The sequence below is a fragment of the Mytilus edulis genome, chromosome 5 (assembly GCF_963676685.1).
Source record: "Mytilus edulis chromosome 5, xbMytEdul2.2, whole genome shotgun sequence".
Classification (NCBI taxonomy): Eukaryota; Metazoa; Mollusca; class Bivalvia; order Mytilida; family Mytilidae; genus Mytilus; species Mytilus edulis.
The window spans coordinates 4,077,049-4,104,716 of record NC_092348.1 but is presented as its reverse complement, the minus strand read 5'-3'; the positions used below and the strand labels follow the sequence as shown (position 1 = coordinate 4,104,716).

Below are 27,668 nucleotides of genomic sequence, written 5' to 3'. Positions count from 1 at the left end.
TTGATATAAATCAAAACATCGTGTTATATCTGATTAATTTTTTCGAATTACTTTATTAAGGTGTTGAGAACTTTTGGTGACCCCATAGTTTAAGTGTCACTAAAAAGTACACAGTGAGCAATGGTCGTTACATACAAACGTTCACCTAAATTGTCCCAGTCAATGGATGAATTTAATGTGTCAATCAATGGCCACAGCCACACTGTTTTGAATTTCATTCTATATTAATTGTTTGGTCTTAGCTTATATCTATTTAGTTCAAATGTAAAACTTGTAATAATGTCTTTAATAACGAAAATATTTCCCCGAGAAGAATCATTCTTTATGTTTTGGCACATTCCTTCTCTCCAGAAACCAGATGTAAACACTGCAGTCCCTTTGTTCGTGGCTGGATTTGTTTTGAATTATAAATATTCCCCAATAGTAGGAGTAAGTAAAGATATCCCGATAATTGTCAGAGGATAAATCTCTAGTTGACGTTTTTGAAAATATTCCATCAGTCCACTATTTATAACAGATTTTCCTCCAGTTTAAAAAACAAAACATAAAGCAATTTTAAACCATGTGTATTAATAGATAAAATGTTAACCTTGCTCTTGTCATATAAACCACTTGTTCGATGTTTGTTCAGTGTGAGTTAATGCTCCGTGTTAAAGGCCGTACTTACACCTGTAAGTGTTAACTTTTCATTGTTTACTTGATGAGGTTTTGTTATGTTTTACGTCAATGAAAGGACATAGATTTGAGCCAAAAATGGCCATAGATTTGAGTAAATAAAGGACATAGATGTGAGACAATACAGGACATAGATTTGGAACGTCTATGACGCAATATTAAAAAGGACATAGATTTGCGGAAAGGACATAGATTTGAGGCCGGACATAGATTTGAGGCTTACATATATCTAGCCAATGAGGAATGAATAGTTTTTGCGAGTATAGTATAGGATACCTGGTTATACTGATATTGCTAATTATTGTGCAGTAAAATATAAAAACCGGAAGATAATGATTTGACCCACTTTTAATAAACAGTAATTAAACGTAACATATATTATAACAGCAACAAAAATGCTAACATACATGTATCTATAATCCCACAATGCAACATAATATAGTCTAAACTTAATTATCCCATAAGACATTGTTTTATAACATGATTTTTCGTTTGTGTTGATAATGAATATGAATGTTATACAAATTATACCAACAGAACTAAATAACAATGAGAAAAAGTCAAAATAACGCGAAAGAAATAATTTAAACAATCATAGATAAGAGGCGCAACTCAATATAATTCCCGGTTCAACTTCTTTTGGAAAAAAAGCCACCCAATCTAATGTTTTCTGGCAGTGTCCCACAGATCCATGTTCAAAATTTATCTTTTATTTAATGCCATTGTCTTCTGCTATTTCTTCTCCACTTTCCTTCATTTGCTTTCTTCCATTCTGTTGAAAAAAAGTAATTAATATATAATTTCAAGGTAGCATGAATTTGTTTGAACATTCAAGATAAAATTGAGAATGGAAATGGGGAATGTGTCAAAGAGACAACAACCCGCCCAAATAAAAAACAACAGCAGAGGGTCACCAACAGGTCTTCAATGTAGCGAGAAATACCCGCACCCGGAGGCGTCCTTCGGCTGGCCCCTAAACAAATATATACTAGTCCAGTGATAATGAACACCATACTAATTTCCAAATTGTACACAAGTAACTAAAATTAAAATAATACAAGACTAACAAAGGCCAGAGGCTCCTGACTTGGGACAGGCGCAAAAATGCGGCGGGGTTAAACATGTTTGTGAGATCTCAACCCTCCCCCTATACCTCTAACCAATGTAGTAAAGTAAACGCATAACAATACGCACATTAAAATTCAGTTCAAGAGAAATCCGAGTCTGATGTCAGAAGATGTAACCAAAGAAAATAAACAAAATGACAATAATACATAAATAACAACAGACTACTAGCAGTTAACTGACATGCCAGCTCCAGACTTCAACTAAACTGACTGAAAGATTATGATTTCATCATATGAACATCAGGCACAATCCTTCCCGTTAGGGGTGTAGTATCATACCATCATAACATATATGAGAAGAACATAACCCGTGTCATGCCAACAACTGTTTTTAGAATAAATGTGTTTAGTTCCGATGCAAAGACCTTATCAGTGACTCAATATTAACACCAAAATATGCAATCTTTAATGACTTGACAACAGTATCGTAATTATATCCCTTCTTAATAAGTCTATTCAAAGGTTTTGTAAGTTTCTGAGGTGAATACTGACACCTTTGTGCTTTATAAAGAATATTACCATAAAAAATTGGATGTGAAATACCTGCACATTATAGAGTGTTAAAATTAAAAAGTCCCATAAATTAAGAAAAAAAACCAGTTAAAGATCAACCCCAATATATCAGTCAGGATACATGTACAAAGAGAGCTTATATAAATCATAACAATTTAAATTAAATGAAAATTTTGAATAAAGTAAGCATGGAAAAATGACACCAAATTGGATCATGAATTTTTCATTTAATAGTAATTACCTGATTTTTTGTCTGATTCTTTGCATGATTCTGTAAATAAAATAAAGTTTTAATACATCTGATATGACAAAAGAGCCTTATGTCATAGACAAAGAATGAATTGTCAAAATGAAATATAAAAAGACCAATGTTAAGATATCATTCACATTCAGAGATTGCTTACATAGTTTTGTAATTTTACGTAATGCTGTTAATGGTAACCATACCGGATAATGTTAAAACAATCAGTTATCGACAATTCTCATTTGCATGGGCAATGCTATTGAGAGGAACTATTTCTTTCATTTGATAGCGATGGCTTTGAGACTATTACCGCAATATAGAGGACCCTGTTTTTTTTAACTTAGATTAATGCTTATTCGACATATATATTGTCAATATAAAAAAGAAGATGTGGTATGATTGTCAATGAGACAACTCTCCACAACAGACCAAAATGACACAAAAATTAACAACTGTAGTCAGCGTACAGCCTTCAACAATGAGCAAAGCCCATACCACATAGTCAGCTATAAAAGGCCCCGAAATCACAATGTGAAACATTTCAATCGAGGAAACAAACGGCCTAATTTATGTACAAAAAATAAACGAAAAACAAATATGAAACACATAAACAAATGACTGAATTACAGTATCCTGACTTGGAATAGGCACATACATACAGAATAAGTTTATTTTCGATTAATGAGTGTGACTGTCCCTTTGGTATCTTTTGCCCTTTCTTATATATCTTTATTATATTTACAAATATTACTACAGACTAAACTTTACACGTTTATCTCGTTTAAACACAAATACCTTGATATTGCACATATATGCTAAATATATCTGGAAATTTGCATGATAAAAAAACATCGTATGAACTTTTAGGCAATATACATACACATGAACATTTATCATTGGATTATCCCTTGCAATTTATGAAATTTGTTTAGAAAATATTTTAATGCAGCAGGAAGGAACCACATGTTTTATACTGATTCGGAGTCTACATCCGAAAGTAAAATTAACAAATAATTGCAACCAGAGACCTTATCAAACCAGAAACATATTGTAGCTAGATACCGACATATTTCAATTGATTGCTAATTTTTTTTGTCTGTAAAATATTCTAGTTATGCATTGGGGCCCTTAAAGGCTTGCTATTCGTTGTGAGCCAAGGCTCCTTGTTTTTATAATGTTCATTGACCTATAATGGTTTATTTTTACAAAGAGTGTCTTGGATGGAGTTTTTTTCTTCAAATATCACATCTTCTTATATCCATATCTGAAATAGTGATTTCAATCCTCTACGCTTTTTAGTTGAAAGTACCTTGACATTCTCCTAAGTTACAGATCATTGATTCCATACTAGGTCCAACACAATTTTTTCCATCGACAGAAGGTTTTGGGCGCTCACAGTTTCTTTTTCTGCTACCAATACCATCTCCGCATGATACAGAGCACGAGGCAGTCGACCAGGAGCCCCATTGCCCATCAACTTTCATAAAAAAAGTTTTAATCATTTACGTAAACTATTAATTTGCAAATTATTCTTAATATTTGACAAGAATATCTCCTCTTATTGTAGTTGGGAATTGATTGCCGAGTTATCTAAGTAATTCATCTTTTAAATCACTAATCACTATGTTGCATGCGCGTTCGACTCATTTATGATATGACAATGGATTTCAACTTTTCTTGCCGAAATTCCTTGGTTCTCTTTAACTGCCTGCGACACGATAAAAGGAGGCGCTAGAGACTATCCATTTTGAGTCTACCTCGGATTTCAATTTTATTTAGACCCCAAATTTTCTTTATACTTTCAAAATTCATAAACGGACAATTTTATAAATGTTTGTTACAAATCATATCAGAGCCAAAGTATGACAGCTGGGCTGACGATGCTCTCGGGGACTAATAGTGCGCTAAAAACAGTATCAATACTGTGATGTTAAACCATGAGAAAAAAACACGTTTAAAATTTGATAGCGATGGCTTTGAGACTATTTCCGCAATATAGAGGACCCTGTGTTTTTACTTAGATTAATGCTTATTCGACATATATATTGTCAATATAAAAAAGAAGATGTGGTACGATTGTCAATGAGACAAGTCTCAACAACAGACCAAAATGACACAAAAATTAACAACTGTAGTCAGGGTACGGCCTTCAACAATGAGCAAAGCCCATACCACATAGTCAGCTATGAAAGGTCCCGAAATCACAATGTGAAACATTCCAAACGAGAAAACAAACGGTCTAATTTATGTCCAAAAAATAAACGAAAAACAAATATGTAACACATAAACAAACAACTGAATTACAGGATCCTGACTTGGAATAGGCACATACATACATAATGAGTTTATTTTCGATTAATGAGTTTGACTGTCCCTTTGGTGTCTTTTGCCCTTTCTTATATATCTTTGTTATATTTACAAATATTACTACAGACTAATTTTTACACGTTTATCTCGCTTAAACACAAATACCTTGATATTGCACATATATTCTAAATGTATCTGGAAATTTGCGGGTTAAAAAACACCGTATCAACTTTTAGGCAATATACATACACATGAACATTTATCATTGGTTTATCACTTGCAATTTATGAAATTTGTTTAGAAAATATTTTAATGCAGCAGGAAGGAACCACATGTTTTATACTTATTCGGAGCCTACATCCGAAAGTAAAATTAATAAATAATTGCAATCAGAGACCTTATCAAACCAGTGAAACTTTTTTAGCTAGATACCGATATATTTCAAATGATTGCACATTTTTTTTGTCTGTAAAATATTCTAGTGATGCATTGGGGCCCTTATAGGCTTGCTATTCGTTGTGGGCCAATGCTCCTTGTTTTTATAATGTTCATTGACCTATAATGATTTATTTTTACAAAGAGTGTCTTGGATTGAGTTTTTTTTCTTCAAATATCACATCTTCTTATATCCATATCTGAAATAGTGATTTCCATCCTCTACGCTTTTTAGTTGAAAGTACCTTGACATTCTCCTAAGTTACAGATCATTGATTCCATACTAGGTCCAACACAATTTTTTCCATCGACAGAAGGTTTTGGGCTCTCACAGTTTCTTTTTCTGCTACCAATACCATCTCCACATGATACAGAGCACGAGGCAGTCGACCAGGAGCCCCATTGCCCATCAACTTTCATAAAAAAAAAAGTTTCAATCATTTACGTAAACTATTTTGCAAATTATTTTTAATATTTGACAAGAATATCTCCTCTTATTGTAGTTGGGAGTTGATTGCCGAGTTATCTAAGTAATTCATCTTTTAAATCACCATTACGTCACTTAAATGTTGTGAGCTGGAACCCCACATGTTGCATGCGCGTTCGACTCATTTATGATATGACAATGGGTTTCAACTTGTCTTGCCGAAATTTCTTGGTTCTCTCCAACTACCTGCGACACGATAAAACGAGGCGATAGAGACTATCCATTTTGAGTTTACTCGGAGTTCACTTTTATTTAGACCCCAAAGTTTCTTTATACTTTCAAAATTCATAAACGGACAATTTTATAAATGTTTGTTACAAATCATGTCAGAGCCAAAGTATGACAGCTAGGCTGACGATGCCCTCGGGGACTGATAGTGCGCTAAAAAAAGTATCGATACTGTGCTGTTTAAACACGTTTAAAATTTAAAGCGTCCGAAGCGCCTTTCTGGATTAACCGTAATCTGAAACGCTTTATGCCGCATATTTGAAAGCCAAATATGTAATATTGTAGAAATTCGCATCTGGTGTATTTTCATTTTTGTTTTGTACAAGGATCGTTGTAAATATAATGCAATTTTGTGCGACTGTCATACAAGTGAGATGTGTAGCGCTATAACACCGGGTTCAATCTACCATTTTCTACATTCGAAAATGCCTGTACCAAGTCAGGAATATGACAGTTGTTGTCCATTTGTTGTATGTTTTTTATCATTCGATTTTGTCATTTGATTAGGGACTTTCCGTTTTGAATATTCATTGGAGTGCAGTGATTTTACTTTTTTCATACAGTTTATTAACTATTAAACATAGTGGTGCTTCATTACTCTTACTGCGTTGTTTTTGTCGCCCTTTTCTAGGATTTAAACGTCTTTGTCGTATCGATTTTTTTAATGAAATTATTCATAGATCTGTTTAGAAGGACTGCGGTAAGAATCTTTGAGAAAGTTATAAGTTTACCATCATAACATGAAAAAATGTACATTTTTTGTTATTTCACCTAAAATTCAGTTCAGATTTTAAAGACTGTTGCGTTTCAAATGTTTGAAAAGGATAAGGACACTCATTCCTGAATTAAGCATGGCCGTTTCAATTTGTTTTGATAGCAATGTAACTTATTATCTGTTTTTCAAAGCTTTGTCGACAAACGGACATTTGTTTCTCATATCTATACTAGTTGGTAATAATTGGTTTAAACCAGAATAAATCATATTGAAAATCACCAATGCCGTACACAATGAGTGTAATTTACGTATTTTAGCATAATGTAGCGTTGAAATATTGTATCGACCATAATCGAGTGAATGAAATATATATGTTTGTCCTCAGCAAATGATAGAATTTAACAACTAACCAATCCGACTTTGTTTATAAAGTCAGTTTTCGTTCGTTTTATTAATCATGGTTTCCCCATATTTATCTATTATTTGAAGGTTCACCTTCTCAATTAGAATTTTCACGCATTTTATTCACAGAAAGGTATTTGTTGTCTTCTAAATTTTCATATCTCTAAATAATTTACTACCTGGACAATTACCTAAGCTACAATTTAAGGGATCAACACTTTTTTATCATTTTAAGTTCGAGACTTGTATACATCATTCCGTTCCGCTAATAAGCATTAAAATGTTTTGTTTGAATAACAACAGCTTGGGTTTCCCTCCCATCGCGTGAAACTACAAAATTCTTCCACAGCACGGAGTAATGTATGATATATTTACCATTTGTGACTTTAATATTGTTTTCATGTTCTTTTAAAGTTCTGAATGTTATATCTTAACTTTACAATTGACTACTTGGAATCAGTATGAACGTTTCCGGACGAACTTATTTATGGAAACCGAAAGTAAAAAAAAAAATATTTAACCGCACTGTAGAAGCTCAATGAAGGCGTTGATTGATAAGGGTTATCAGCTAATTGTAATAGTTTGACTCTGACGTAAGTAAAACGTAAAAAAAAAAAAAAAAAACTGAGCTCCGAGGAAAATTCATAACCGGAAGTCCCTAATCAAATGGCAAAATCAAAACCTTGAACACATCAAATGAATGGATATTAACTGTCATTTTCCTGACTTAGTAAGGGCATTTTCTGATGTAAATAAATGGTGAATTGAACCTGGTTTACCTTCCTAAATATTATTTGACAGAATATTTCTTCTAGTCAGAGTTTTCGCATATGATATGTGTTCTCGTCCGACTTCTGCCTTAAACTGCCTTTGTTGCACAGACATAATGTTTGAAAAAAGAGATAAGCCTTTTTATGAAATGTAAATAATATAGAAATCAATGAACGGGTTTGACATACGTCAATTTCCAAGAAAAGGTATAAACTGTCAATACCTGCAAACCATTTGGAGTTCGTATCGGTCAGTTAATTCTACAGCGTGTTTCTAGTAATTCAAAGCCAGGCGCGACATAAAGAGTCAAATAAAATCGAATTCAACATCTTAGTTGAAAGTGTTGATAAAACATGTTATTGTTCCAACTATGAATAACATGTATAAGCTACCTAGCTAGTCTACACACAAAACAATCATATTACGTTAAAGTCGGCTTGTAGTAAATCTCTGAAACTAATATTTCTGTCGTCTGAACTAATTCAACAACTACAATTAAGTATTTATTATTAGATAAGGGAATGAATCATATATATCAAAATAAGAAAAATAATTATTTTGGCTTGTCAAAACTGTTTAAACTTTTCAGATAAATGTCTTCACTATTCCAGAAAAAAACCACATCGACAGTCTGATTAAAACAATATTTTTAACTTGCAACTTAATTGCCTTGTAACTATAAAAAGAAATTAGTTAATTTACCTTGACAACTTGATGAATTAAAGCTGTTGATGTCAGTTGTTATGTTGAAATCATGGCATGTTCCATTAAACTCGCTTAATCTGGTTTGATTTGGTGCCCATTCGATCAAATCTATCATGGTACAACACATTAGCAGATTTCCTTGTAATCTCCTAAAACGAATGATTTATTCCTCTTTGATCTCCTTCTTTCTGTTTAATGATGTTTTTTTTATTTTGTGCTCGTTGCAACTAGTAACGACAGCACTTTTTGTAAGAACTCGTCAAAATAAGAAGATATAATATGATTGCTAATGAAAACAGCATCCAACAGTGGTCAATTTTCATGGATTTAATTTTGAAGGCAATATGTTCGTTTCAACTACATATGATTCATTTGAGGCATCCGAATGAAAACAGTTAAGGCTATATGTAATGAGAAGATGAAGAGGCGTAAAAATATAATTACGAAAAAAAATATATACAAGAAGTTATATGTGGTATAAGTGTCAATGAGACAACTCTCCAGCCAAGTTACAATTTATAAAAGTAAACCATTAAAGGTCAAATTATGGTCTTCACTTTGACCCTTGGCTTACACCGAACAGCAATCTATAAAGGGTCCCAAATACAATTACTTTTGTAAAACCATTTAAACAGTAGTCTTATCTAAATAAAAAACGAGAAACAAATGGACCATATCAACAAACGTCTACTACTGAACATCAAATTCCTGACTTAGGACAGGTGCAGCCAATTGCAGCGGGGTAAAATATGCCTGGTGGCAGAAAAAAAAACCACCGTAATGTTTGAACAGCTTAGTTGAAGAAAGTTAACATAAAAAAATTCATGTCATCACAAAAGTGGAAACAATTTTGCCGTTAATTCTCTATTGAAGGAATGGTCCACTAGCAGTGGCATCTTTCAATTGGTTGAGGCTCATTAAAACACACGAATAAAGATAAGTTACGACAGAAGCTGGATTTGTCTTCATTAGATTCGACAGCTGTGCTAGAACCAAAGCAAATACAACATTTAATTAAATTTCGGACTATTTGATAACAACTGCCATACTCCTGGCTTGATACAGCTAAGACAAATGCTTGATTTAAACAATTATCTAGGAACAGAAGGAAATTAATCTGGTTCGTTTTGAGAGACTAGTTATTAGCGCAAGCACTGATTGTCAAACGGGCTAATTAGGACCCTTTATAAAGCAATTTCAACCAATGTCCTTATATTAATCGTAAACTAATTTCCTGTTTTGTCTAAGCATGTATCGCTTGGGGAAATACATGTTTGTGTAAATCATACGCACAATTGTTTTAAATTTGTCGATGAATCAAACAGATTGGCTGATACTGTTGTCAAATTATTATCGTTCAGGCTTCTGAAATAAACAAAATTGAAACAGTTGAAACAATAAAGGTTAATGCAATGATTAACATTTGTTTGAAAGACATGCTTTAGATTTCATTATTCAGCAAGTTGGAACCATCATCAACATATTTGTAAAATTTTTAACATTTCAAACTATAATGGAAAACATACAGCCAGAGAGATTCAGGAAAGTTAATTATATAGGTATTTCGAAATATTGTACGAAAAAGATTTCATCATGAATATTCTATAGAATAATAACCTCTTAACTGAACTTTGGTGATATAGCTTGTCAATTACAAAATGAGATTGAGGTGTTATTGATCAAAACATGTGAACAACAAAGTTTAACATGACATTTTGCAAAACAGCAGAAGACGCTCTCAGCAGGAACAACTTATGCTACCAGAGATCGTTTATTCACTAACTGTTTTAAGTCTTCACTTGTTCAACATGTTTCTCTCTTTTATGAAGTTAAATACACCATTGGTATTTTCGTTTACTTTTTTTATAAATTCTTGTAGCCAAGGATCAAAACGGATTTGATTCCCTTTAAGCAGGAACCAGCCATTTAACAAACGCATAAATGGTCATCAAATTGACTATACTTCAAACTCGTCCTTTCCGTAATTCGTCATTTAAGATCACCTGGGGACGCCTAAGCTGATCTAAAAAATATTACCATCACAATCCTAGACTACAACGAGTGTTGGTCAAGTACCAACAGACATACTCGGAAACAGTTTTGGACAATAGAGGTGAGGACATTTTCCCTAGAGGGCATATTGAAAAAAACATGGAATGAGTCACTCATTTTCCCTATTATCATTCATCTACCTACAATCGCTGGTTTTCTGTAACTCAGGTTTCCGTTCAGAATTCTTTCAGTTCTAAGGAATGTATTCCTCATTCCAAGGATCAATATTGAAAAAATAACAGTGTATTAATTCGTGATAATTTTTATAACGATTATTGTTTCAGTTGAAATACTATAATGTCAAGATAAGATTCATTTGAGACTGTACTCATGAAGGATATGAATAATGCAAATTAGTTAACATTTTTTCATGATTTTATTTTTATTGGTGATGTTGCACCTTTTAAGACTTGTTATATAATACGTCTCAAATTAAGTACAACACTATAAGATCATTAAATTTGCGTAAACGAGATTCCTTGCTTTTGTGACATTGTCGCAACAACGTCTGCACCGTGTTTAGTACCCCAGACCAATCCACCTTGGCTTCATAAAAATAGCTATCTTAGGTATATATGAAACGTCTAGATATTAGTCAACGACCTTCCGAACGATGGTGCTAAATCGTTATTAGAAACGATTGTTTTGCTGAGCCAAAAAAGTTAAGCAACACTTTTTTTTTTCATTTTCTGTTGTTGTTGTTTCTGGAGAAAAAAAAATTAAATATCATTGATATAATCCTAAGCTCTACCTGTAATTTTAAACAGTCGTACTTTTTTCTGGGTGATTGATTTCGCGACGTTTGAGCTTTGCTCGTGTAATTGTTATTTTACCTTCTGTTTCTGTACTGTTAGAACAAAATTTTATAAATTCATATTTCACTAACGTTCAGAGATACACCATTGGTAAGAAAAAACACATAAATGTTTGAAAAAATTGCATGGCTTGTCAACCAGTTCTCCTCGAAAATGGCCGTCAGAAAACTTTTGAAATGGTTGATGCCGGAATAAGTGTTGCCGACGTCGCGGCACGATTTAATGTGCATAAGTCAGCAGTTTAGAGACTAACAAACAGATATCGACAAATTGCAACTGCACAGGATAGGTTGAGGTCTCGTACACCAAAACAACTTACGTCAAAGAAGGAACGCTACTTTCGCTTTACCTCAACACGTGACAAGTTTATTCCAGCCACACGAGTAGTGCATTGACTAAGGGCATCTACTAGAGTGCTTACAAATCCTTCATTGATACACGTGGAGCACTGACCAGAAATTGATGTCAAATAACGCTATACTCATTTCCGCTTTTTGACCCTACTGCGCTTCATACAGAGAAATTACTTGTGAATGTGAGTGATAAACATTCATGTTGCTTCTGACATGTCATAATTATATTTTGTTATTATTAAAATTATATGTTGTTATGGTTTTGTAATAAAATGAAATTTAGTTTTTTGTTGCAAAACTTTTTTGGCTCATTAAATATCCAAGAAGTAAATTATGAATACGCCTGATGACTGCTTTTACTTGGATTCCCCAATGTTTCCATAGATTCTATAGTACGACTTGACGTGCAAAAATATCAAAATGGTGACACATTTATTGAATGCTTTTAAAATTCATTTTTATTAAGACGTAAAAGTGTTGACTGCATCAAATCTAGTATACTTAAAATATTAAACACACTGTGAATTACAAAAGACAGCATTACATCATCATAGTTAGATTTGTATATTATAACTATCAAGTTATGAGTTGAATCAAGCCTTTTGTTTGTTTGTTTTGAGAGCATTGATTGATGAATATTTTCATGAAGAGGACGCTTATTCATATACATTGCATTGTATATAGAAAAAAGATGGATGAAAGATACCAGAAGGACAGTCAAAATAGAGCTTTTGGATTCTTCTTTCAATCAAAATTACAGAGGCAAACAATTGTTCTTCTGGGAACTATTATCGTTTTCTACATTTTCTACATTTGAAAATGCCCCTACCAAGTCAGAAATATGACAGTGTTGGGCCATTTGTGTGTTTTATCATTTGATTTTGGCATTTGATGATGGGACTTTTCGTTTTGAATTTTCTTTAGAGTTCAGTATTTTTGTGATTTTTCTTTTCTATATAAACTGCTAAATCTGCAATACTTGCAAATTAATAATTATTAGTTGACCTATTGTTGATTGACCCACAAACAACTTGATATGCATAATGCACTATATTCAAAATATATCGTGTATTTAGAAATCGTAAATCGTCCCTTTCTATTTCCGTAAATTAATGTCTGAGAATTTTGCCTTTTTTGATTATTATTTTGCAACATAGATAAGAAAAAATAATTCAGATTAGTTCAGATTTGGCGAGCAGTCGACTACATAACTAAGCTTATACCAATACAAGTACCAGGCAACGAATAAAATGGCAATCACGCACACGCTTATACCGATATAAACACCACCAGGCAACGAATATGATGGTATTCTCGTATTTACCGATACAAATAAAAGTCAACGATATAATGGTAATCGCACACTCGCATATAAAAGTACAAACACCAGGCAACGATTACGATGTTAGTCTTGTATGTCAATCTCCGCCTTAAGCTAAGCCAAGAAATTAAAAAAAATATCCAATTAAGTTGAACATTTGTGTACATTTCCATCCAACTTGGAGCATGTGTTGATATTTTACTAGTTAAAAACGTCATCAAGAAAATATCATTACATTTAGTTTGCACGTTGTAATAGAATACTCACAATTTTGTCAATGAACCAAGACCTTTGAACGCCCCAGGTTCTATACTGGAAATGTGGTTTTCGTGTAAACGTCTGCAAAGTATATGCAATTAGTCGATATATGTTGTAGAGGTGTTAAATGGATTTCAGTTGCTGGGAATCATTAATCTAACTGACAGAATTTCAGTTGCTGGGAATCATTAATCTAACTGACAGATTTTCAGTTGCTGGGAATCATTAATCTAACTGACAGATTTTCAGCTGTTATGCACACCTTGGATTTCAGATTTTTTATAGCTGGAATAAATTTTGATGAAAGCAACCCAGAAAACAAAAAGAAATACTTTTAACTACGATCTTAGTTTCAAATGAAATAAAAAAAAGATCTGTATTATATCTGAAAAGAATCAATTTCCATTGAGGCATCAAGATGTTTATGTTAAATGGATTCGTTTGATCAATTATGAATGTTTTGTTTAATCATTAATTTGTTATTGTTTCTACACGAGAGAGTGAGGCCCCACCAGATGACATCTTTTGAAAAACTCCTTCCACCAAAATAAAATTTTTAGTTAAATAATTTCCTTTCAACTAAATCTGACTGCAGAGTGGTAAATTTAACATAAAATTTTAAACTGCTTTCCGTTTTAAACTGTTTGACTCTCTCTCGTATTTAAATATGTTATAACACTCGACGCAATGGTAAACTTTGGTACTTTTGTTATGTTACTTTTTATTATTTATACAATGTTTATAACTTAACTCACGTAAACAAAAATAAGAAAGCTAACATTTGTTTATGTATGTTTACCAGAAATACTCTTTAAGTACACAATTAAAATTTCTTAATTGTTTCTGAAACCCGAAACTTGGAATAGAAATATTTAATGTGCTTTCAATTACTATGCAATATAATGATTGTCTTGTTATTAAATGAATTAAGAATTTTATCCAAAAAGAAGACAAGAAACACCTAAATGTTTCTTTAAACGATATAAAATTATGTCGCCTGAACTACGAAATGACGAAAATATTATCGACAAATTGACTCTTTATAATTTATATCTTGAATTTGGTTAAACAACAAGCACAATCTGCACTTACAGAAACTTAAATGATGTTATACCAGAGAATGTATTCACGTCTATTGAAGTAATCTTGTTTTGCTGCAGGTATCTGTAAAACAAAGAACTATTATTGAATCTAGTAGAGGCAACAAATACAAAAGGGATAACCAAACTGAAGTCATAAACTGAACTGACAAACTAGAGGCTCTCAAGAGCCTGTGTCGCTCACCTTGGTCTATGTGCATATTAAACAATGGACACAGATAAATTCATAACAAAATTGTGTTTTGATGATGGTGATGTGTTTATATATCTTACTTTACCGAACATTCTTGTTGCTACAATTATCTCTATCTATAATGAACTTGGACCAGTAATTACAGTGGAAAATATTTTCTACAAATCTACAAAAATTTATGAAAAATGTAAAAAATTTACTAAAAAGGGCAATAACTCCTAAAGGGGTCAACTGACAATATCGGTCGTGTTGACTTATTTGTAAATCTTACTTTGCTGAACATTATTGCTGTTCACTGTTTATCTCTATCTATAATATTATTCAAGATTATAACCAAAAACAGCAAAATTTCCTTAAAATTACCAATTCAGAGGCAGCAACCGAATAACTGGTTATTCGATTCATCTCAAATTTTCAAGGCAGATAGATCTTGACCTGATAAACAATTGAACCCCATTTCAGATTTTCTCTAAATGCTTAATTTTTTAGTTATAAGCCAAAAACTGCAATTTACCCCTATTATCTATTTTTAGCCATGTCGGCCATCTTGGTTGGTTGACCGGGTCACCGGACACAATTTTTAAACTAGATACCCCAATGATGATTGTGGCCAAGTTTGGTTTAATTTGGCCTAATAGTTTCAGAGGAGAAGATTTTTGTAAAAGATTACTAAGATTTACGAAAAATGGTTAAAAATTGACTTATTTGTAAATCTTACTTTGCTGAACATAATGGCTGTTCACTGTTTATCTCTGTCTATAATATTATTCAAGATAATAACCAAAAACAGCAAAATTTCCTTAAAATTACCAATTCAGGGGCAGCAACCCTACAACGGATTGTTCGATTCATCTGAAATTTTCAAGGCAGATAGATCTTGACCTGATAAACAATTAAACTCTGTCAGATTTGCTCTTAATGCTTTGGTATTTGAGTTATAAGCCAAAAACTGCATTTTACCCCTATTATTTATTTTTAGCCATGGCGCCCATCTTGGTTGGTTGACCGGGTCACTGGACACAATTTTTAAACTAGATACCTCAATGATGATTGTGGCCAAGTTTGGTTTAATTTGACCCAGTAGTTTCAGAGGAGAAGATTTTTGTAAAAGTTAACGACGGACGACGACGACGACGACGACGGACGACGGATGACGGACGCCGGACGCCAAGTGAAGAGAAAAGCTCACTTGGCCATTTGGGCCAGGTGAGCTAAAACCGAAAACGACTAAATAACCACAGCACATATTACAAAACATAGAAAACATAGACAAAGCAACAAGAACAACATCTAAACCCAGTTCAGTACTGTTAAATATCAGTTCCAGTGTAGTACATCGTCCGATTTCATATATATTAAATATTTGCCTGAAGTAATTCATCTTTTCATTAAAAATAATAAAATTATTTAAAACAGAAATTTCATATAATAAATTTGTACACGATAACTTGTAAATTCAGTTATTATTTTAAACAACCATGTCATCATGCCTATACCACGTTTTTTTACGATTAGAATAACATTGATGTCGATATTGTATTTGTTATATTGATTTATTAAAGAAAATACGAACATAACACACATGGTATTAAGATAAACCATTATAAGCTTATTCATTTAGAAAAAGTTTAATAGTAAAAATACTGGTCTCCAATGAAAATACAAAACGATATGTCCTTATCAAATGTCATAATCGAAAGCTCAAACACAGCAAACGAATGGAAACAATTTATATTTCTGACTTTTACAGGCATTTCATTTTGAATACAATGGTAGTTCTATAGTTAGCTGAACCTCTCACTTGTATGACAGTTACATAAAATTTCATTTTATGGCCAACAATATGAGAGGAAAACAAACAGACATAAAAGTTTAAGATGTCAGAACTTAGAGCACAGCTGTAAACATTGGATTAGAATTTTAATCACTAAGAAATCAACTATCTATGTAAAACATAATGGTATGTATACACTATACAGACAAACCACATACGCGAAAGTGAAAGACAAGAATACAAAAAAGACCATAGTACAATAACACGTTATTAGGATGATTAAAAAGCCAGTACCAATAATATATACTGCAAGACCATCATGTATTATTTGTGAAGTTGAATATAGACATTTTTGATATTTTTAAATTAAAAAAAAAATACAAATCAAGATTTCACAGAAAACGAGAAGTTGATATTGGAGATATGTAATTCAAGATCACGCATACAAATATTAAAGTGATGATTTATTCTTTATCATTGTCTGCGGTTTTTTACCTTTTAAATTTGAAAAAAAAAATCAAACATTTACTTGAACTAAATTCATGGAGATTGGAGAAAAACACCACGCAATTTTGAGCCTGTATTAATATTTGGGAGTTTTAAACAAAATCAAGACGAATAATACTACATCTAGTATGCAATGAAAACCGGAAACCTGAATTTTCTGAATCGTATGATAATTTTTACAATAGACAGTGTGTAATACTTACAAATATTTCAATGAAATAAGATTTGCGAACGCTCCGGATACTATAGTCGACATTTGATTTTTCTGTAAAGATCTGAAAAGTATTGAAAATCAAATTCAAAATCAAAAATCAAAAGTGTTAAAAATGAATTTCAATTTTAAAATAAAATGTTTACCTAGTGTATCGATTTAAAACAAAATCAAATGTTACTCGGTTTGCTTTTAAGTTATGATAGTCAGTTACATAAAAATTGCAATTAACACCGATTGGCATAACAAACAATCAAAAACGCTTAAAACAACGTTTACACAGTTCCAAAGGTTGTATTATAACAGACGTTGGGGACCTTTATAGCTTGCTGATCGGTGTGAGCCAAGGCACCGTGTTTAAGCCCGTTATTTGACCAATGATGGTTTACTTTACAAATTGTGACGTGGATGGAGAGTTGTCTCATTGGCACTCATACCACATCTTCTTATATATAGTTATGATTATAGCTGAGAAATATACAGCTACAGTACTATCTGTGACATTCTCAGTTTAATGGTAGTCATAAAAACTATGTTCACCATGATGGCCCTATATGTTCATCATAAAACCCCCTGTTGCTGAGTTACAAAAGGTATTAATAAATAATTAAACAAGGGCAAACATGGTAAACGGAAATCATGATTACATTTCAGTGATAAATTAAAATAAATGTACAGGTAAAGTGTCTCCAGTTAAATATATGTGTTTTTTTTCAAATTTAATTACAAAGATGATAAGAAGAAAACTTAATGAAATAATAAAACTAGTTGAACATCTTTCCTACTAATATCAAATTTTATAACGGCGCTGGATTCTTTTTTAGAAATATTCCATGCTTGAAGAGTTAACATTTATTTTACTGTTTGTTCTTTGATAAGAGATATATCTATGAGAAAGTAAACGATTTTCAAATAGATTATTTCTAACTTTTTGGGTTAATTAGAAAATCATGAGGAATTGTTTTTCATATTTTTATAATATCAACTTTCTTTAGGCAACGCTATAATATTCTCACACTCACATATACTGATACAAATACCAAACAACGACATATTATTATTAATAATAATAACAAATCAAAATAATAATAATAATAATAATAATAGTAATAATGATAATAATAATAATATTAATAATAATGATAATAGTAATAAATCAATAATAATAAAAATAATAATATCTTTATTTAGTTAGAGTAACTAATTTGGATAACACCAATTTACAATAAGGCTCTCTTAATACAATAATAATTACATCAATAATAACAATACAATACAATGGTATTCTCGCAGTCGCATATACCGGTACAAAAACCAGGCAACGATTTTTCTGTTTTACTGCATTTACTGTTATTTGGCGAGGTTTAACGTCATCAAAACAAATATAATTACATATAGTATTGAGAAGCCTGTCAAAACCGACCAACTAAATTTTCTTATTCGTATAAATCTATCCATGAAAAGTGATTGCGCGTTACAATGGATACTTACAAAAATCTCAATGAAACAAGACCTTTGAATGTCATGTGTTCTAATCTTGAAATGTGGTTCTCTTGTAATTCTCTGCAAAGTATTTAATAGCAAATGATTTATATTGTAGAAAAGTTCAATGAATTTTAATAGTTGGGGGTTATCAATAAAAGTTTTTCAATACAAATTCATCTTGACTTACTGTTATTTCCAGTGCACAATTTAAAACAATAATGTCGACATCACGAAGTTTACAATTAGATACGGTTTATCTTGTGACAACGCGATGTATACAATGAAATACCGGTATCGTGTTTACATCGTGATTTCAACAATGTTTAAACAATTTTGTGTTAACGTCGGTTACACAGTAAGAACTCCTGTTTACTGTTTAAACCGATGACATTGTTAAAACCGTGATGTTTACAGTGTATTAACAATATCGTATTTACATCGCAATATGAACACGACATCGGGTCAATATCGTTAACATTAGAGCAACTCTTATATACTGTTTTTCATTGTTTTCGTCGTTAATTCCTGATATCTACAATGTATTAACGATATCGTGTTTACGTCGTTTATATTTATGATTAATTATAGGAGTTATTAACTTTCCTCGTTAATTAATTAATTATTGCTTATCCAACAATTAAATAAAATTGTAAAAGCGAAACAAAATTCAATTTGTTTCGGCAGTATTATGACAGGTATTTGCCTAAACAACATTATATCAATAACAAATAACTGAGAGGGTGATAGAGCTTATAGTTTCCCAGAAGAAAACATGGGAAACTGAGGCGAAGCTGAGATTGACAATGTTTTTAGAGGGGCAATCAACCTCTCAACCTCTCAGCCATGTATAATTTAATGTATTATACTGAATGGTTTGTCATCATTGTCCATAAAAGAGGGTCGAAAGATACCAGAAGGACAGTCTACTGTTGTATTTTACCATGACGTCATAAACATAACAACGTTGCAGATATTTAAGAAATTCCATGAAGAGAAACAGACCACAGAACTTGAGCATTGCAATTAATTATGTGATGCAAATTCAATCGTTGATTTTTTTAATTATCGATTTGTAATGTCTGTACCAGATGGTGACATTAAAAAAAATTGTTTCGCACTCAGCCATTTGATATAGTTAATTGTCTCCCTCATATTAGCCAATCTTAATTTGTCATTTTAACGTGCAGTATATTAGAAGTATTTCATGAATATAAGCGATTGATGTAAATATTTTTTTTAGTTTCTAATGTACAACACGTTAACAGATTAATCTAAAATGAACAAAATCAAATTTATAAATATAATATCATAAACGAAATATCATCAATTCAAATCTTTAAACCTATAGCTAAGATTATACTAATGACTGAAATATGAAGTTCTTCATTGTGTCTTTTTTTGATGAAAAACTATAGATGTAACAAGACACGTAAATAATCTACAGGCAATTCTTTTTTTCCCAAAAAATGAGGTGACGATACTATCGCATATGAATTCATTCTGTTATTAACATATCTTGAATTATACTTAACAACAAGTAATGTATGTACTTACAGTTGGTCGAGTGATGTTAATCCAGAGAATGAATTTGCTCCTAATGATGTAATCTTATTTTGACTAAGGTCTCTTCAAACAAAAAACAATTTTCAATCTAATAAAGACAACACATACCAAAGGGATAACCAAACTAATCAGTTGAAACAAAATCATTATGCCATTGTAAAAAAAAACAAAACAAAACCAATGAACTTCTGTAAATATTGACAATGCAATTTCCCATTAGCTCCTTTAACGGCTAAAACTATACCGCTTTTACTAAGAAGTTTTGAAAAAAAATCTTATCCTAGAATTGCACTACCTTTTTTTTCAAAGGTCAAAATATAAACTAACACTAATTTTCTTAACTACCCCTACCTCAAATAAAAGCTTAACACAGATTTCAATATAAACAATAAGCACATGTAAACTTACTGGTAACATTCCCAAGTTATGTCTCTATGAGATGCAACACAGAGATCATAACTGGGAATCATTATGTAAACAAAATTAATGTTCTAAATCTCCCCAAAAGAGGCGTGGTTTGAGAAACTGCTATATTTACAAAGTGCAACCTACAGGTCTCAAGCTATTATTGGCACAGAATGTACATCTGAAATTTGATCAATACGGAAATAAACGTTAGTGACATCAACCAAAATGTGAGTGTACCATCTTGTTTTTATGTATATACAACTACGAACGGTTAGAAATAAACTGGAAGACAGCATTTGTAATACGAATGATAGTAAGTGAATCAATTGATCAATAAATTGTTTACTGTTATAAGATGTTTCTTTATTTAATATTCAGTTTGCACCTTTACTGTTAACAGTTTCTAAAATTTACATCTTCAATTCCTTATCCTTATATATTTGTAAATGGATATCTAGATTAACTATTTAATAAGGACTTTTTATAAGGTAGATATAACGTTTATCGGAAAACGGTACGTTCTTTCATCTGTTTTGTATATGACGATACATCATGGTGTGTGATTTACTTAGTAACCTAAATATTATATGTACTGACCGTGTATGGGCTCTTTAGCAAGTCAAGGTTGTTAAAATACATCAATAAGTAAGTTATTACATGTTTGGATAGTGAGCAGGAATACACATATTAAATACGATACTTAAAAATGTAATGTAGAATTTTAACATTAAAACATCATATATCATTATATTAATTCTGTTCATAATATATTTTACAAATGTTTTATTTTGACTTTAATCCATCAAGATGATCAAATTATGAAAACAAAGTGTCTCTGTTTAATCAAATCTCGATTTTGTCTTTATCAAAAGTTCTATTTGTACTTACAGTCTTTCAAGTGATGTAAATCGAGATAATGTAGTTGCGTTTAGTGAAGTCATACCGTTTCCATGAAATTCTCTATAAAACAAGCACATAATGAATCTTAGTTTATCAATAGATAAAATATGCGATATAATTAGGTTCAATGGCAAATATTTCATAATTGATGCATGCTATAATATTTGACTCATAATAATGGCTTGATAAAATTTGGCTCAGGCTATATAAAACTTTATACTATGCTTAACATATGTGATGATCCATAATTCTTTAAAAAGAAACTATATTAATTGCACTCCAATTTAGGGAAACAATAGATTCATCGAGTTATCTGCTTTTGTCATACATATGGCATAACAGCTAAGTATTGGCAATCAGGTAAGCAAAACTGATAAATTATTAAATTTTTATAAATCGACCAAAAAATATCGACGTTTGCAAGATATATGTTTATAGTCATTTTTAAGACTGTAGCCTTTTTTTTTGGTTATTGTTTCTAAAACATAGAAATTGCATTTCTTTGAGAGCTCCCAAGCATTTTTCCTATGTTTAGGAAGGTTCTTGAATCTTTTACGTTAGTGAATTGCTTTCTTTGCCCAAATAAGGAATTTTTGTGTACAGGTTCAAATGTCTTTTTTATTACAAGAGGGCCTAGAAAAAAAGGCCCGTTCAAATTGTGACAAAAACTAATAATAACAAGTGTGTCCTATTGAAGAAAATACGTATATAGGTATTAACTCATTTGTTAATACACAAAAATATTATGCATATTCCATGAATGAAACAAGGTAAATTTAATAGGAAATTAACGAAAAATTTATAAACTCGCATTTGAATTTCAAAGGTAGACAAATGTACTCAGGTAAAGCAATACGCAAACTAAAACCAAATGCAAATGTCAAAACAATTGCATCCTCGTATCAATTATTTGTTTTCGTGAATTTAAATTTGATAACTCATATACCATATCTGCATTTGTCTGGTGTTTTGATAAGGGCAAGTATTAATACTATTAGGGAAATCTTTGTAACATGATTGCCTCAATTTCATTTAAGATTAAATTTTCTAGTAATTGATGTCTATCAAATTGTCTAAGCGAAGGGTTTTACTTACAGTTTATGCGTTATACATGTGTTGATAGGATTACTCACAGAAATGTGGTATCTGTTGGAATATTAGGTATATGTGTTAAAGTCGGCTGGTCATGACACGAAATCGCTGTCTCCCTGCACGAACAAATGGCTTCTTGTTGAGTAAAGCACCAGGAGGCATAACTTTCATGTAAAGTGCTGACAGTCAGAATAATTATCACTGGATACAACATGTTGAACATTTTCGCCGTATTTCTTCACGTCCTGTAAAACGTTATTTTTTCAAATAATCTAACGTCTAAAATATACTTGGCACAGTTTGTTTGATATCGGAGTAAAGGTTATTGTCGTTAAGCTATCTCTTCTATGTAAACGAATATGTCCTGTTACAAGAACGATTAAAATAAAATCATTGCAACATGATATATTTTTTAAAGAATTTAAAATTTTATTTCATTATTTTTAGAATTAAAATTGCCTAAAAGAAGTTTTTTTCAAGTTCAACACAACATAGTTAATTTTTATGGTCAATTCAAAATGACAAATATCTTTCCTATTGAAATGTTAAAAAAAAACTGCGTGTTATTGAACCGAACGTGTATGAATGTGTTTTGAAATATTATTCTTATGTATCTTAACATGTGCTCCCTGTTTGAACTGTTCTTACTTTAGATTGATGAATTTAATGACACCCATAATCCAGTGTAGCTTATAGTGAAGGGTAGATCCCATAATCCTTGTATCTATGATGAGTTTGTCGTACAAGTCACAAGTAGTGTTCAATATTTGTTTTTTCTCAAAGAAAATACGAACACCAAAAAACAAATCACTTTTATAAGTAATTTAGCGTTGTACTAGCAATTTCCAATAAAATGACTTTATTCGACATAACCAACATATTTGACCGTATCTCGGTCTATTCCGGTGAAGGACGATGGAGGGGGGCATAGACTGCATTAAGTTTTGACTTGTTGAATACACATTCTTTGTTGGAATAGATGTTAAATGTATCGGAGAATAATTACATCAGATGTATCTTTCATCAACATACGTTATTCCAATTGACTACACTGCAATCTCGCGTTATTCCTTTGTCAATTGCGTTACACAATAAAATGTATCACTCATGATGACACGAGGTCCCACATTAAAGTTAACATGATCTAGCTGAAAATGTAATTATAAGTCTTGAATGCTTCTTTTTGTAACTTCATAGGGTTGTAAAAGCGTTGACCGAGCGCACATATTTAGAATGAAGCGCTTTTGCGCTTCATACAAAATTTACTTCGGTCAACGCTTTTACACCCCAATGAAGTTACAAAAAGAAGCATTCAAGATTTATAATTACATTTATAAGCTAGGATCATGTTCAATAAATATCTTAGATATGCCAAACTACTATTTTTGAAAACAAATATGTTACATATTTTGTCATTACATTTGTGATGTTTTATTGGCAACAACCTTAATGGGAATAATTAATTCGGTTGCTGGTAATCAAATACACCGATGATTACTTCGTCATTTTCACTGAATCATATATTGATATCTCAAACAATGAATTCTGAATTCTCATAAATGAAAACTGAATTTGAATTATTAATAAAAAGAAATCTTATTTTTCTCATATATATATTGTCATTTTTTTAGTTTACACGCCTGAATGATAATCTGATCAAATGGATTAGCGATGGATGTCCTTTTCAAAAAAAAAAAATTGTATTGCCTGAATTATGATATGTGGTCATTTTTTTCTTTATGTGTTTTACAATTACATATCTTTCTACGTTAAAATCGGATGATATTTTCTCAGATCATTTCGGGATTTTTGTTATTCTATTTTATTAAGTTGAAGGTAATATTCATTTACAAAGTTTTCTTGTAAATGTTATATACCATATATCTAGAATAATATCCAACAATGGAATTGTAAGTCGGCAACAACAAAAACAAGTATAGTACATGCAACAAGAATTAAACTACAGCTGTACATAAAAAAAACCAGTCAAAGCTCTATTAAAATAAAAATATGAAAGGTAGACACACATTTGTGTAAAAGTTAAAATAGTACTATCTATATTTGAAATAAGTATTATTGTTACCAAAAAAAAGCAAGTTAATCTCTTAATGTAAATCAAATTCACTCAACCTTTTTTGCATTCTTCTTTTAATTTGCACTTGATGACAGGACAATTATTTTTGTCCTTCCCCTTTTTTCTTAAATCCTTTATTTTTTCGTTTTTTCTGTATCATAGGAACATAAATATACTACAAATACCTCTATTGCTATTTACTACTAGTTCCAAGTTTACTTTCCACAGCGGTCACTAATATATTATATAGAGATAATTTAATGTTGATGTTTAACATAATATTTGAGTGCTAATACTGATCGAGGGTTGATAATAAATCTGATATGAAAAATGACATGTTTTGATCTTTTTATAATATACGTTAATGGAGATAACAGTTTAATATATGTGGTCAAGTGGTCTTCAAGTTGAGGTACGAAAGAGAAAAGTTTTACGGACGACGGACGACAATCGCATACATCAGATATGAAATCTTTTTATCAAATGCCTCAACAGTTGAGGAAAACAAAAGTATATTATATTTTTATATTTGACGATAAAAACAAATTTCAACGAACAATGCCATGGTTTAAGACAAACAGACAAACACTAGTTTATATGACGCAACATAGAAAACTTAAGAATAAGCAACACGAACCCCACCCAAAACTAAGGGTGATCTCATGTGCTCTGGAAGGGTATGCAGATCCTGCTCCACATGTGACACCCGTCGTGTTGCTCATGTTATGACAAATTTGGTAAAAAGTCTTATTCGGTAGGTAACATGAAAGGGAAGGGTATTGTAGTTCAATAACGGTCAACCAACTCGTGATGGCGTCCGTAAAATTTACGAAGAGATGATTTCACCTTCACCATTTGGAACTCTTGGTTCCTTGTGAGCAGCAACCCTTTATCAAGAAATCAGGTAAAGCACTGGAATATCGTATCAATAGGTAGATTTATACCCCGTATACAGGTGCTGATGGACTGTTGCTGCTAACAAATGTTCAAACCATTCCCTAAATAGACAATTTTGACAATCTGTATGATAATATGTAGGATTCGCAATATTTTATTTAACCTCTTCAATATCAGAAAAATACCTTATCCTTGTCCATCCGAGTATAACTCTTACAAACATGATTAAATTCTATAGATATATATAATTTTGCAATGAACAGATACCAATACTATTGGAATAACCCGAAAGATCATAATTTAAAAAATGAAAACAACAATTAGAAATTTTATACGGTTGAAGTGCTTTTCTGTGTTAACCTTTACAGGAACTTTAAAAACCGGAAATTTGAAATCCAAGGATTAATAAGAACCGAAACAGTTGAAGAGCCATTTTGCAAAAAAGGACAAAAACAAAGAAAAATTCACATTTATTTAAGGTCAACTTTGTTTGTGCGAGATTTTCAGAAAAAAAATACATAGTTGATATTTGAAAAGTATTCTGATAATATATTAGGCTTGTTGCTTTTAATTTAAAAAAAAATACAAACAATATCATTAAAAAAGTGCTTAATGTACAGATGACTAAACATGGTAGTTGTGTAATACTGTTTCAATGCTGATAAAAAAGAGCATTCAATATTTCCGCTATATCGTTTTTCAAACAAACTGTCACGATATTTCCAAAGAAAAACATTATTTGAATGTCTTTTGTATTTTTAAACATGATATGATATTAGTACACTTCATGAAAAATACTGTTTCACTGTAGAACATGTTTGCTTAATCAAATCAAAATTGTTCTTTTAGATTCGAAGGACAACAAAAGAAAAACCATAATAATGCAAATAATGTTTACCATAGTATTCTTATTTCGCAATATATTTAGTGTCACAGTGACCAAATAACACCAATTTAACTAATATAGCAGCTGAAATCTTCCACAAGTTTTCTTCGAGAGTCAACAATTTGTATTTTTACGATGTGATATTATATGCAGGTCTTTTATCAAGAAATATATATAAAAAAACATTTGCATTATTCACGTATTTGCTAGCGTATCCGTATCGACGTATCGTATAACACTTATATGAGAAAAGGATACATTGAGTCTAGTTGGTGTCGACGAATAATTTAAATATTTATTTTATGCAAATATGCTCGACACGTTTACGTCGACTTGTGCTCGTTTCCAGATACGTGATTAATAAAAACGTTAACAGTATATTTCAACAGATGACGTATTCACTGTAAAAATGTATTTCTTCTTAAAACTCGTAAATGTAACTTTTAAAAATGCGCAATCAAATTATGTTACAAGAATTCATTTCTTAAAAAAATAAAAAATAAATATTTCGAGAAATTAAACGTTCAGCTATTCGATTTGTACAGATGGGAATTTAAGCATGGATGCACTTTGGGTACTTATCATTACAGAACCATGGATGTTTTGCTGGTCGGTTCAACACCATTTTTCTTTGATTCAATGTGGATTCATTCTAAACTGGTGGAACACTGTAGTAAATAAGGATACATGCAAAAAATAAACAATGTCTCAATCCTCAATAGACGTAGATGAACAAATATGCCCATATTCGGTACCCCCACGTTACTATGTTCGGTAATCATGCGATTTAGAAACAATTGTAAACCTTCAACATGGAGAAAGCAGATTAAAAATTAAAAAAAAAACAATTAAAGGCATACTGGTGTATAAATTATGGTTTAGGTGAAAGGAATCAGTTAACAATAATGTCTGTACTTACATTTAAACGCTTCCTGTGTCAGATGAGGCAAGGCTTAACAATCCTCCTATCTTTATACGTAGACTGTTTACTGCGCACATATATACTACGTAGTTATTCTTTTGTTATTTTAACATGGTTACAGCAAAATCATAATTACCTGGTAATACGGAAGAAGGAAACGGTAGTTGTAGAAATGTCATTGGGTTTTCAGGAATCTATATTTTTCATATTTTGACGTACCTGTACCAGGAACAGCATACAGTGCTATT

The 27,668-nt window shown here is 31.4% G+C and overlaps 1 protein-coding gene across 2 annotated transcripts; it reads right to left on the bottom strand.

The window, feature by feature from the left end:
* Positions 1-1,007: 1,007 nt before the first annotated feature.
* LOC139522798 (slit homolog 1 protein-like) lies at positions 1,008-27,668 on the bottom strand. 2 transcript variants are annotated; one of them, XM_071316359.1, is made up of 14 exons: positions 27,418-27,668; positions 22,683-22,886; positions 21,538-21,609; positions 20,233-20,304; positions 18,685-18,756; positions 17,186-17,257; positions 14,501-14,572; positions 13,418-13,489; positions 9,903-9,974; positions 8,607-8,758; positions 5,547-5,714; positions 3,869-4,036; positions 2,557-2,586; positions 1,008-1,447 (listed from the first exon to the last, which is right to left on the bottom strand). In XM_071316359.1, the coding sequence occupies exons 2-14, from the start codon at positions 22,862-22,864 to the stop codon at positions 1,389-1,391; spliced, it is 1,263 nt and encodes a 420-aa protein (XP_071172460.1). In that variant the 5' UTR covers positions 22,865-22,886; positions 27,418-27,668; the 3' UTR covers positions 1,008-1,388. The 2 variants fall into 2 exon arrangements, with proteins under 2 accessions (XP_071172460.1, XP_071172462.1); XM_071316361.1 differs by lacking the exon at positions 27,418-27,668 and adding an exon at positions 25,660-25,713.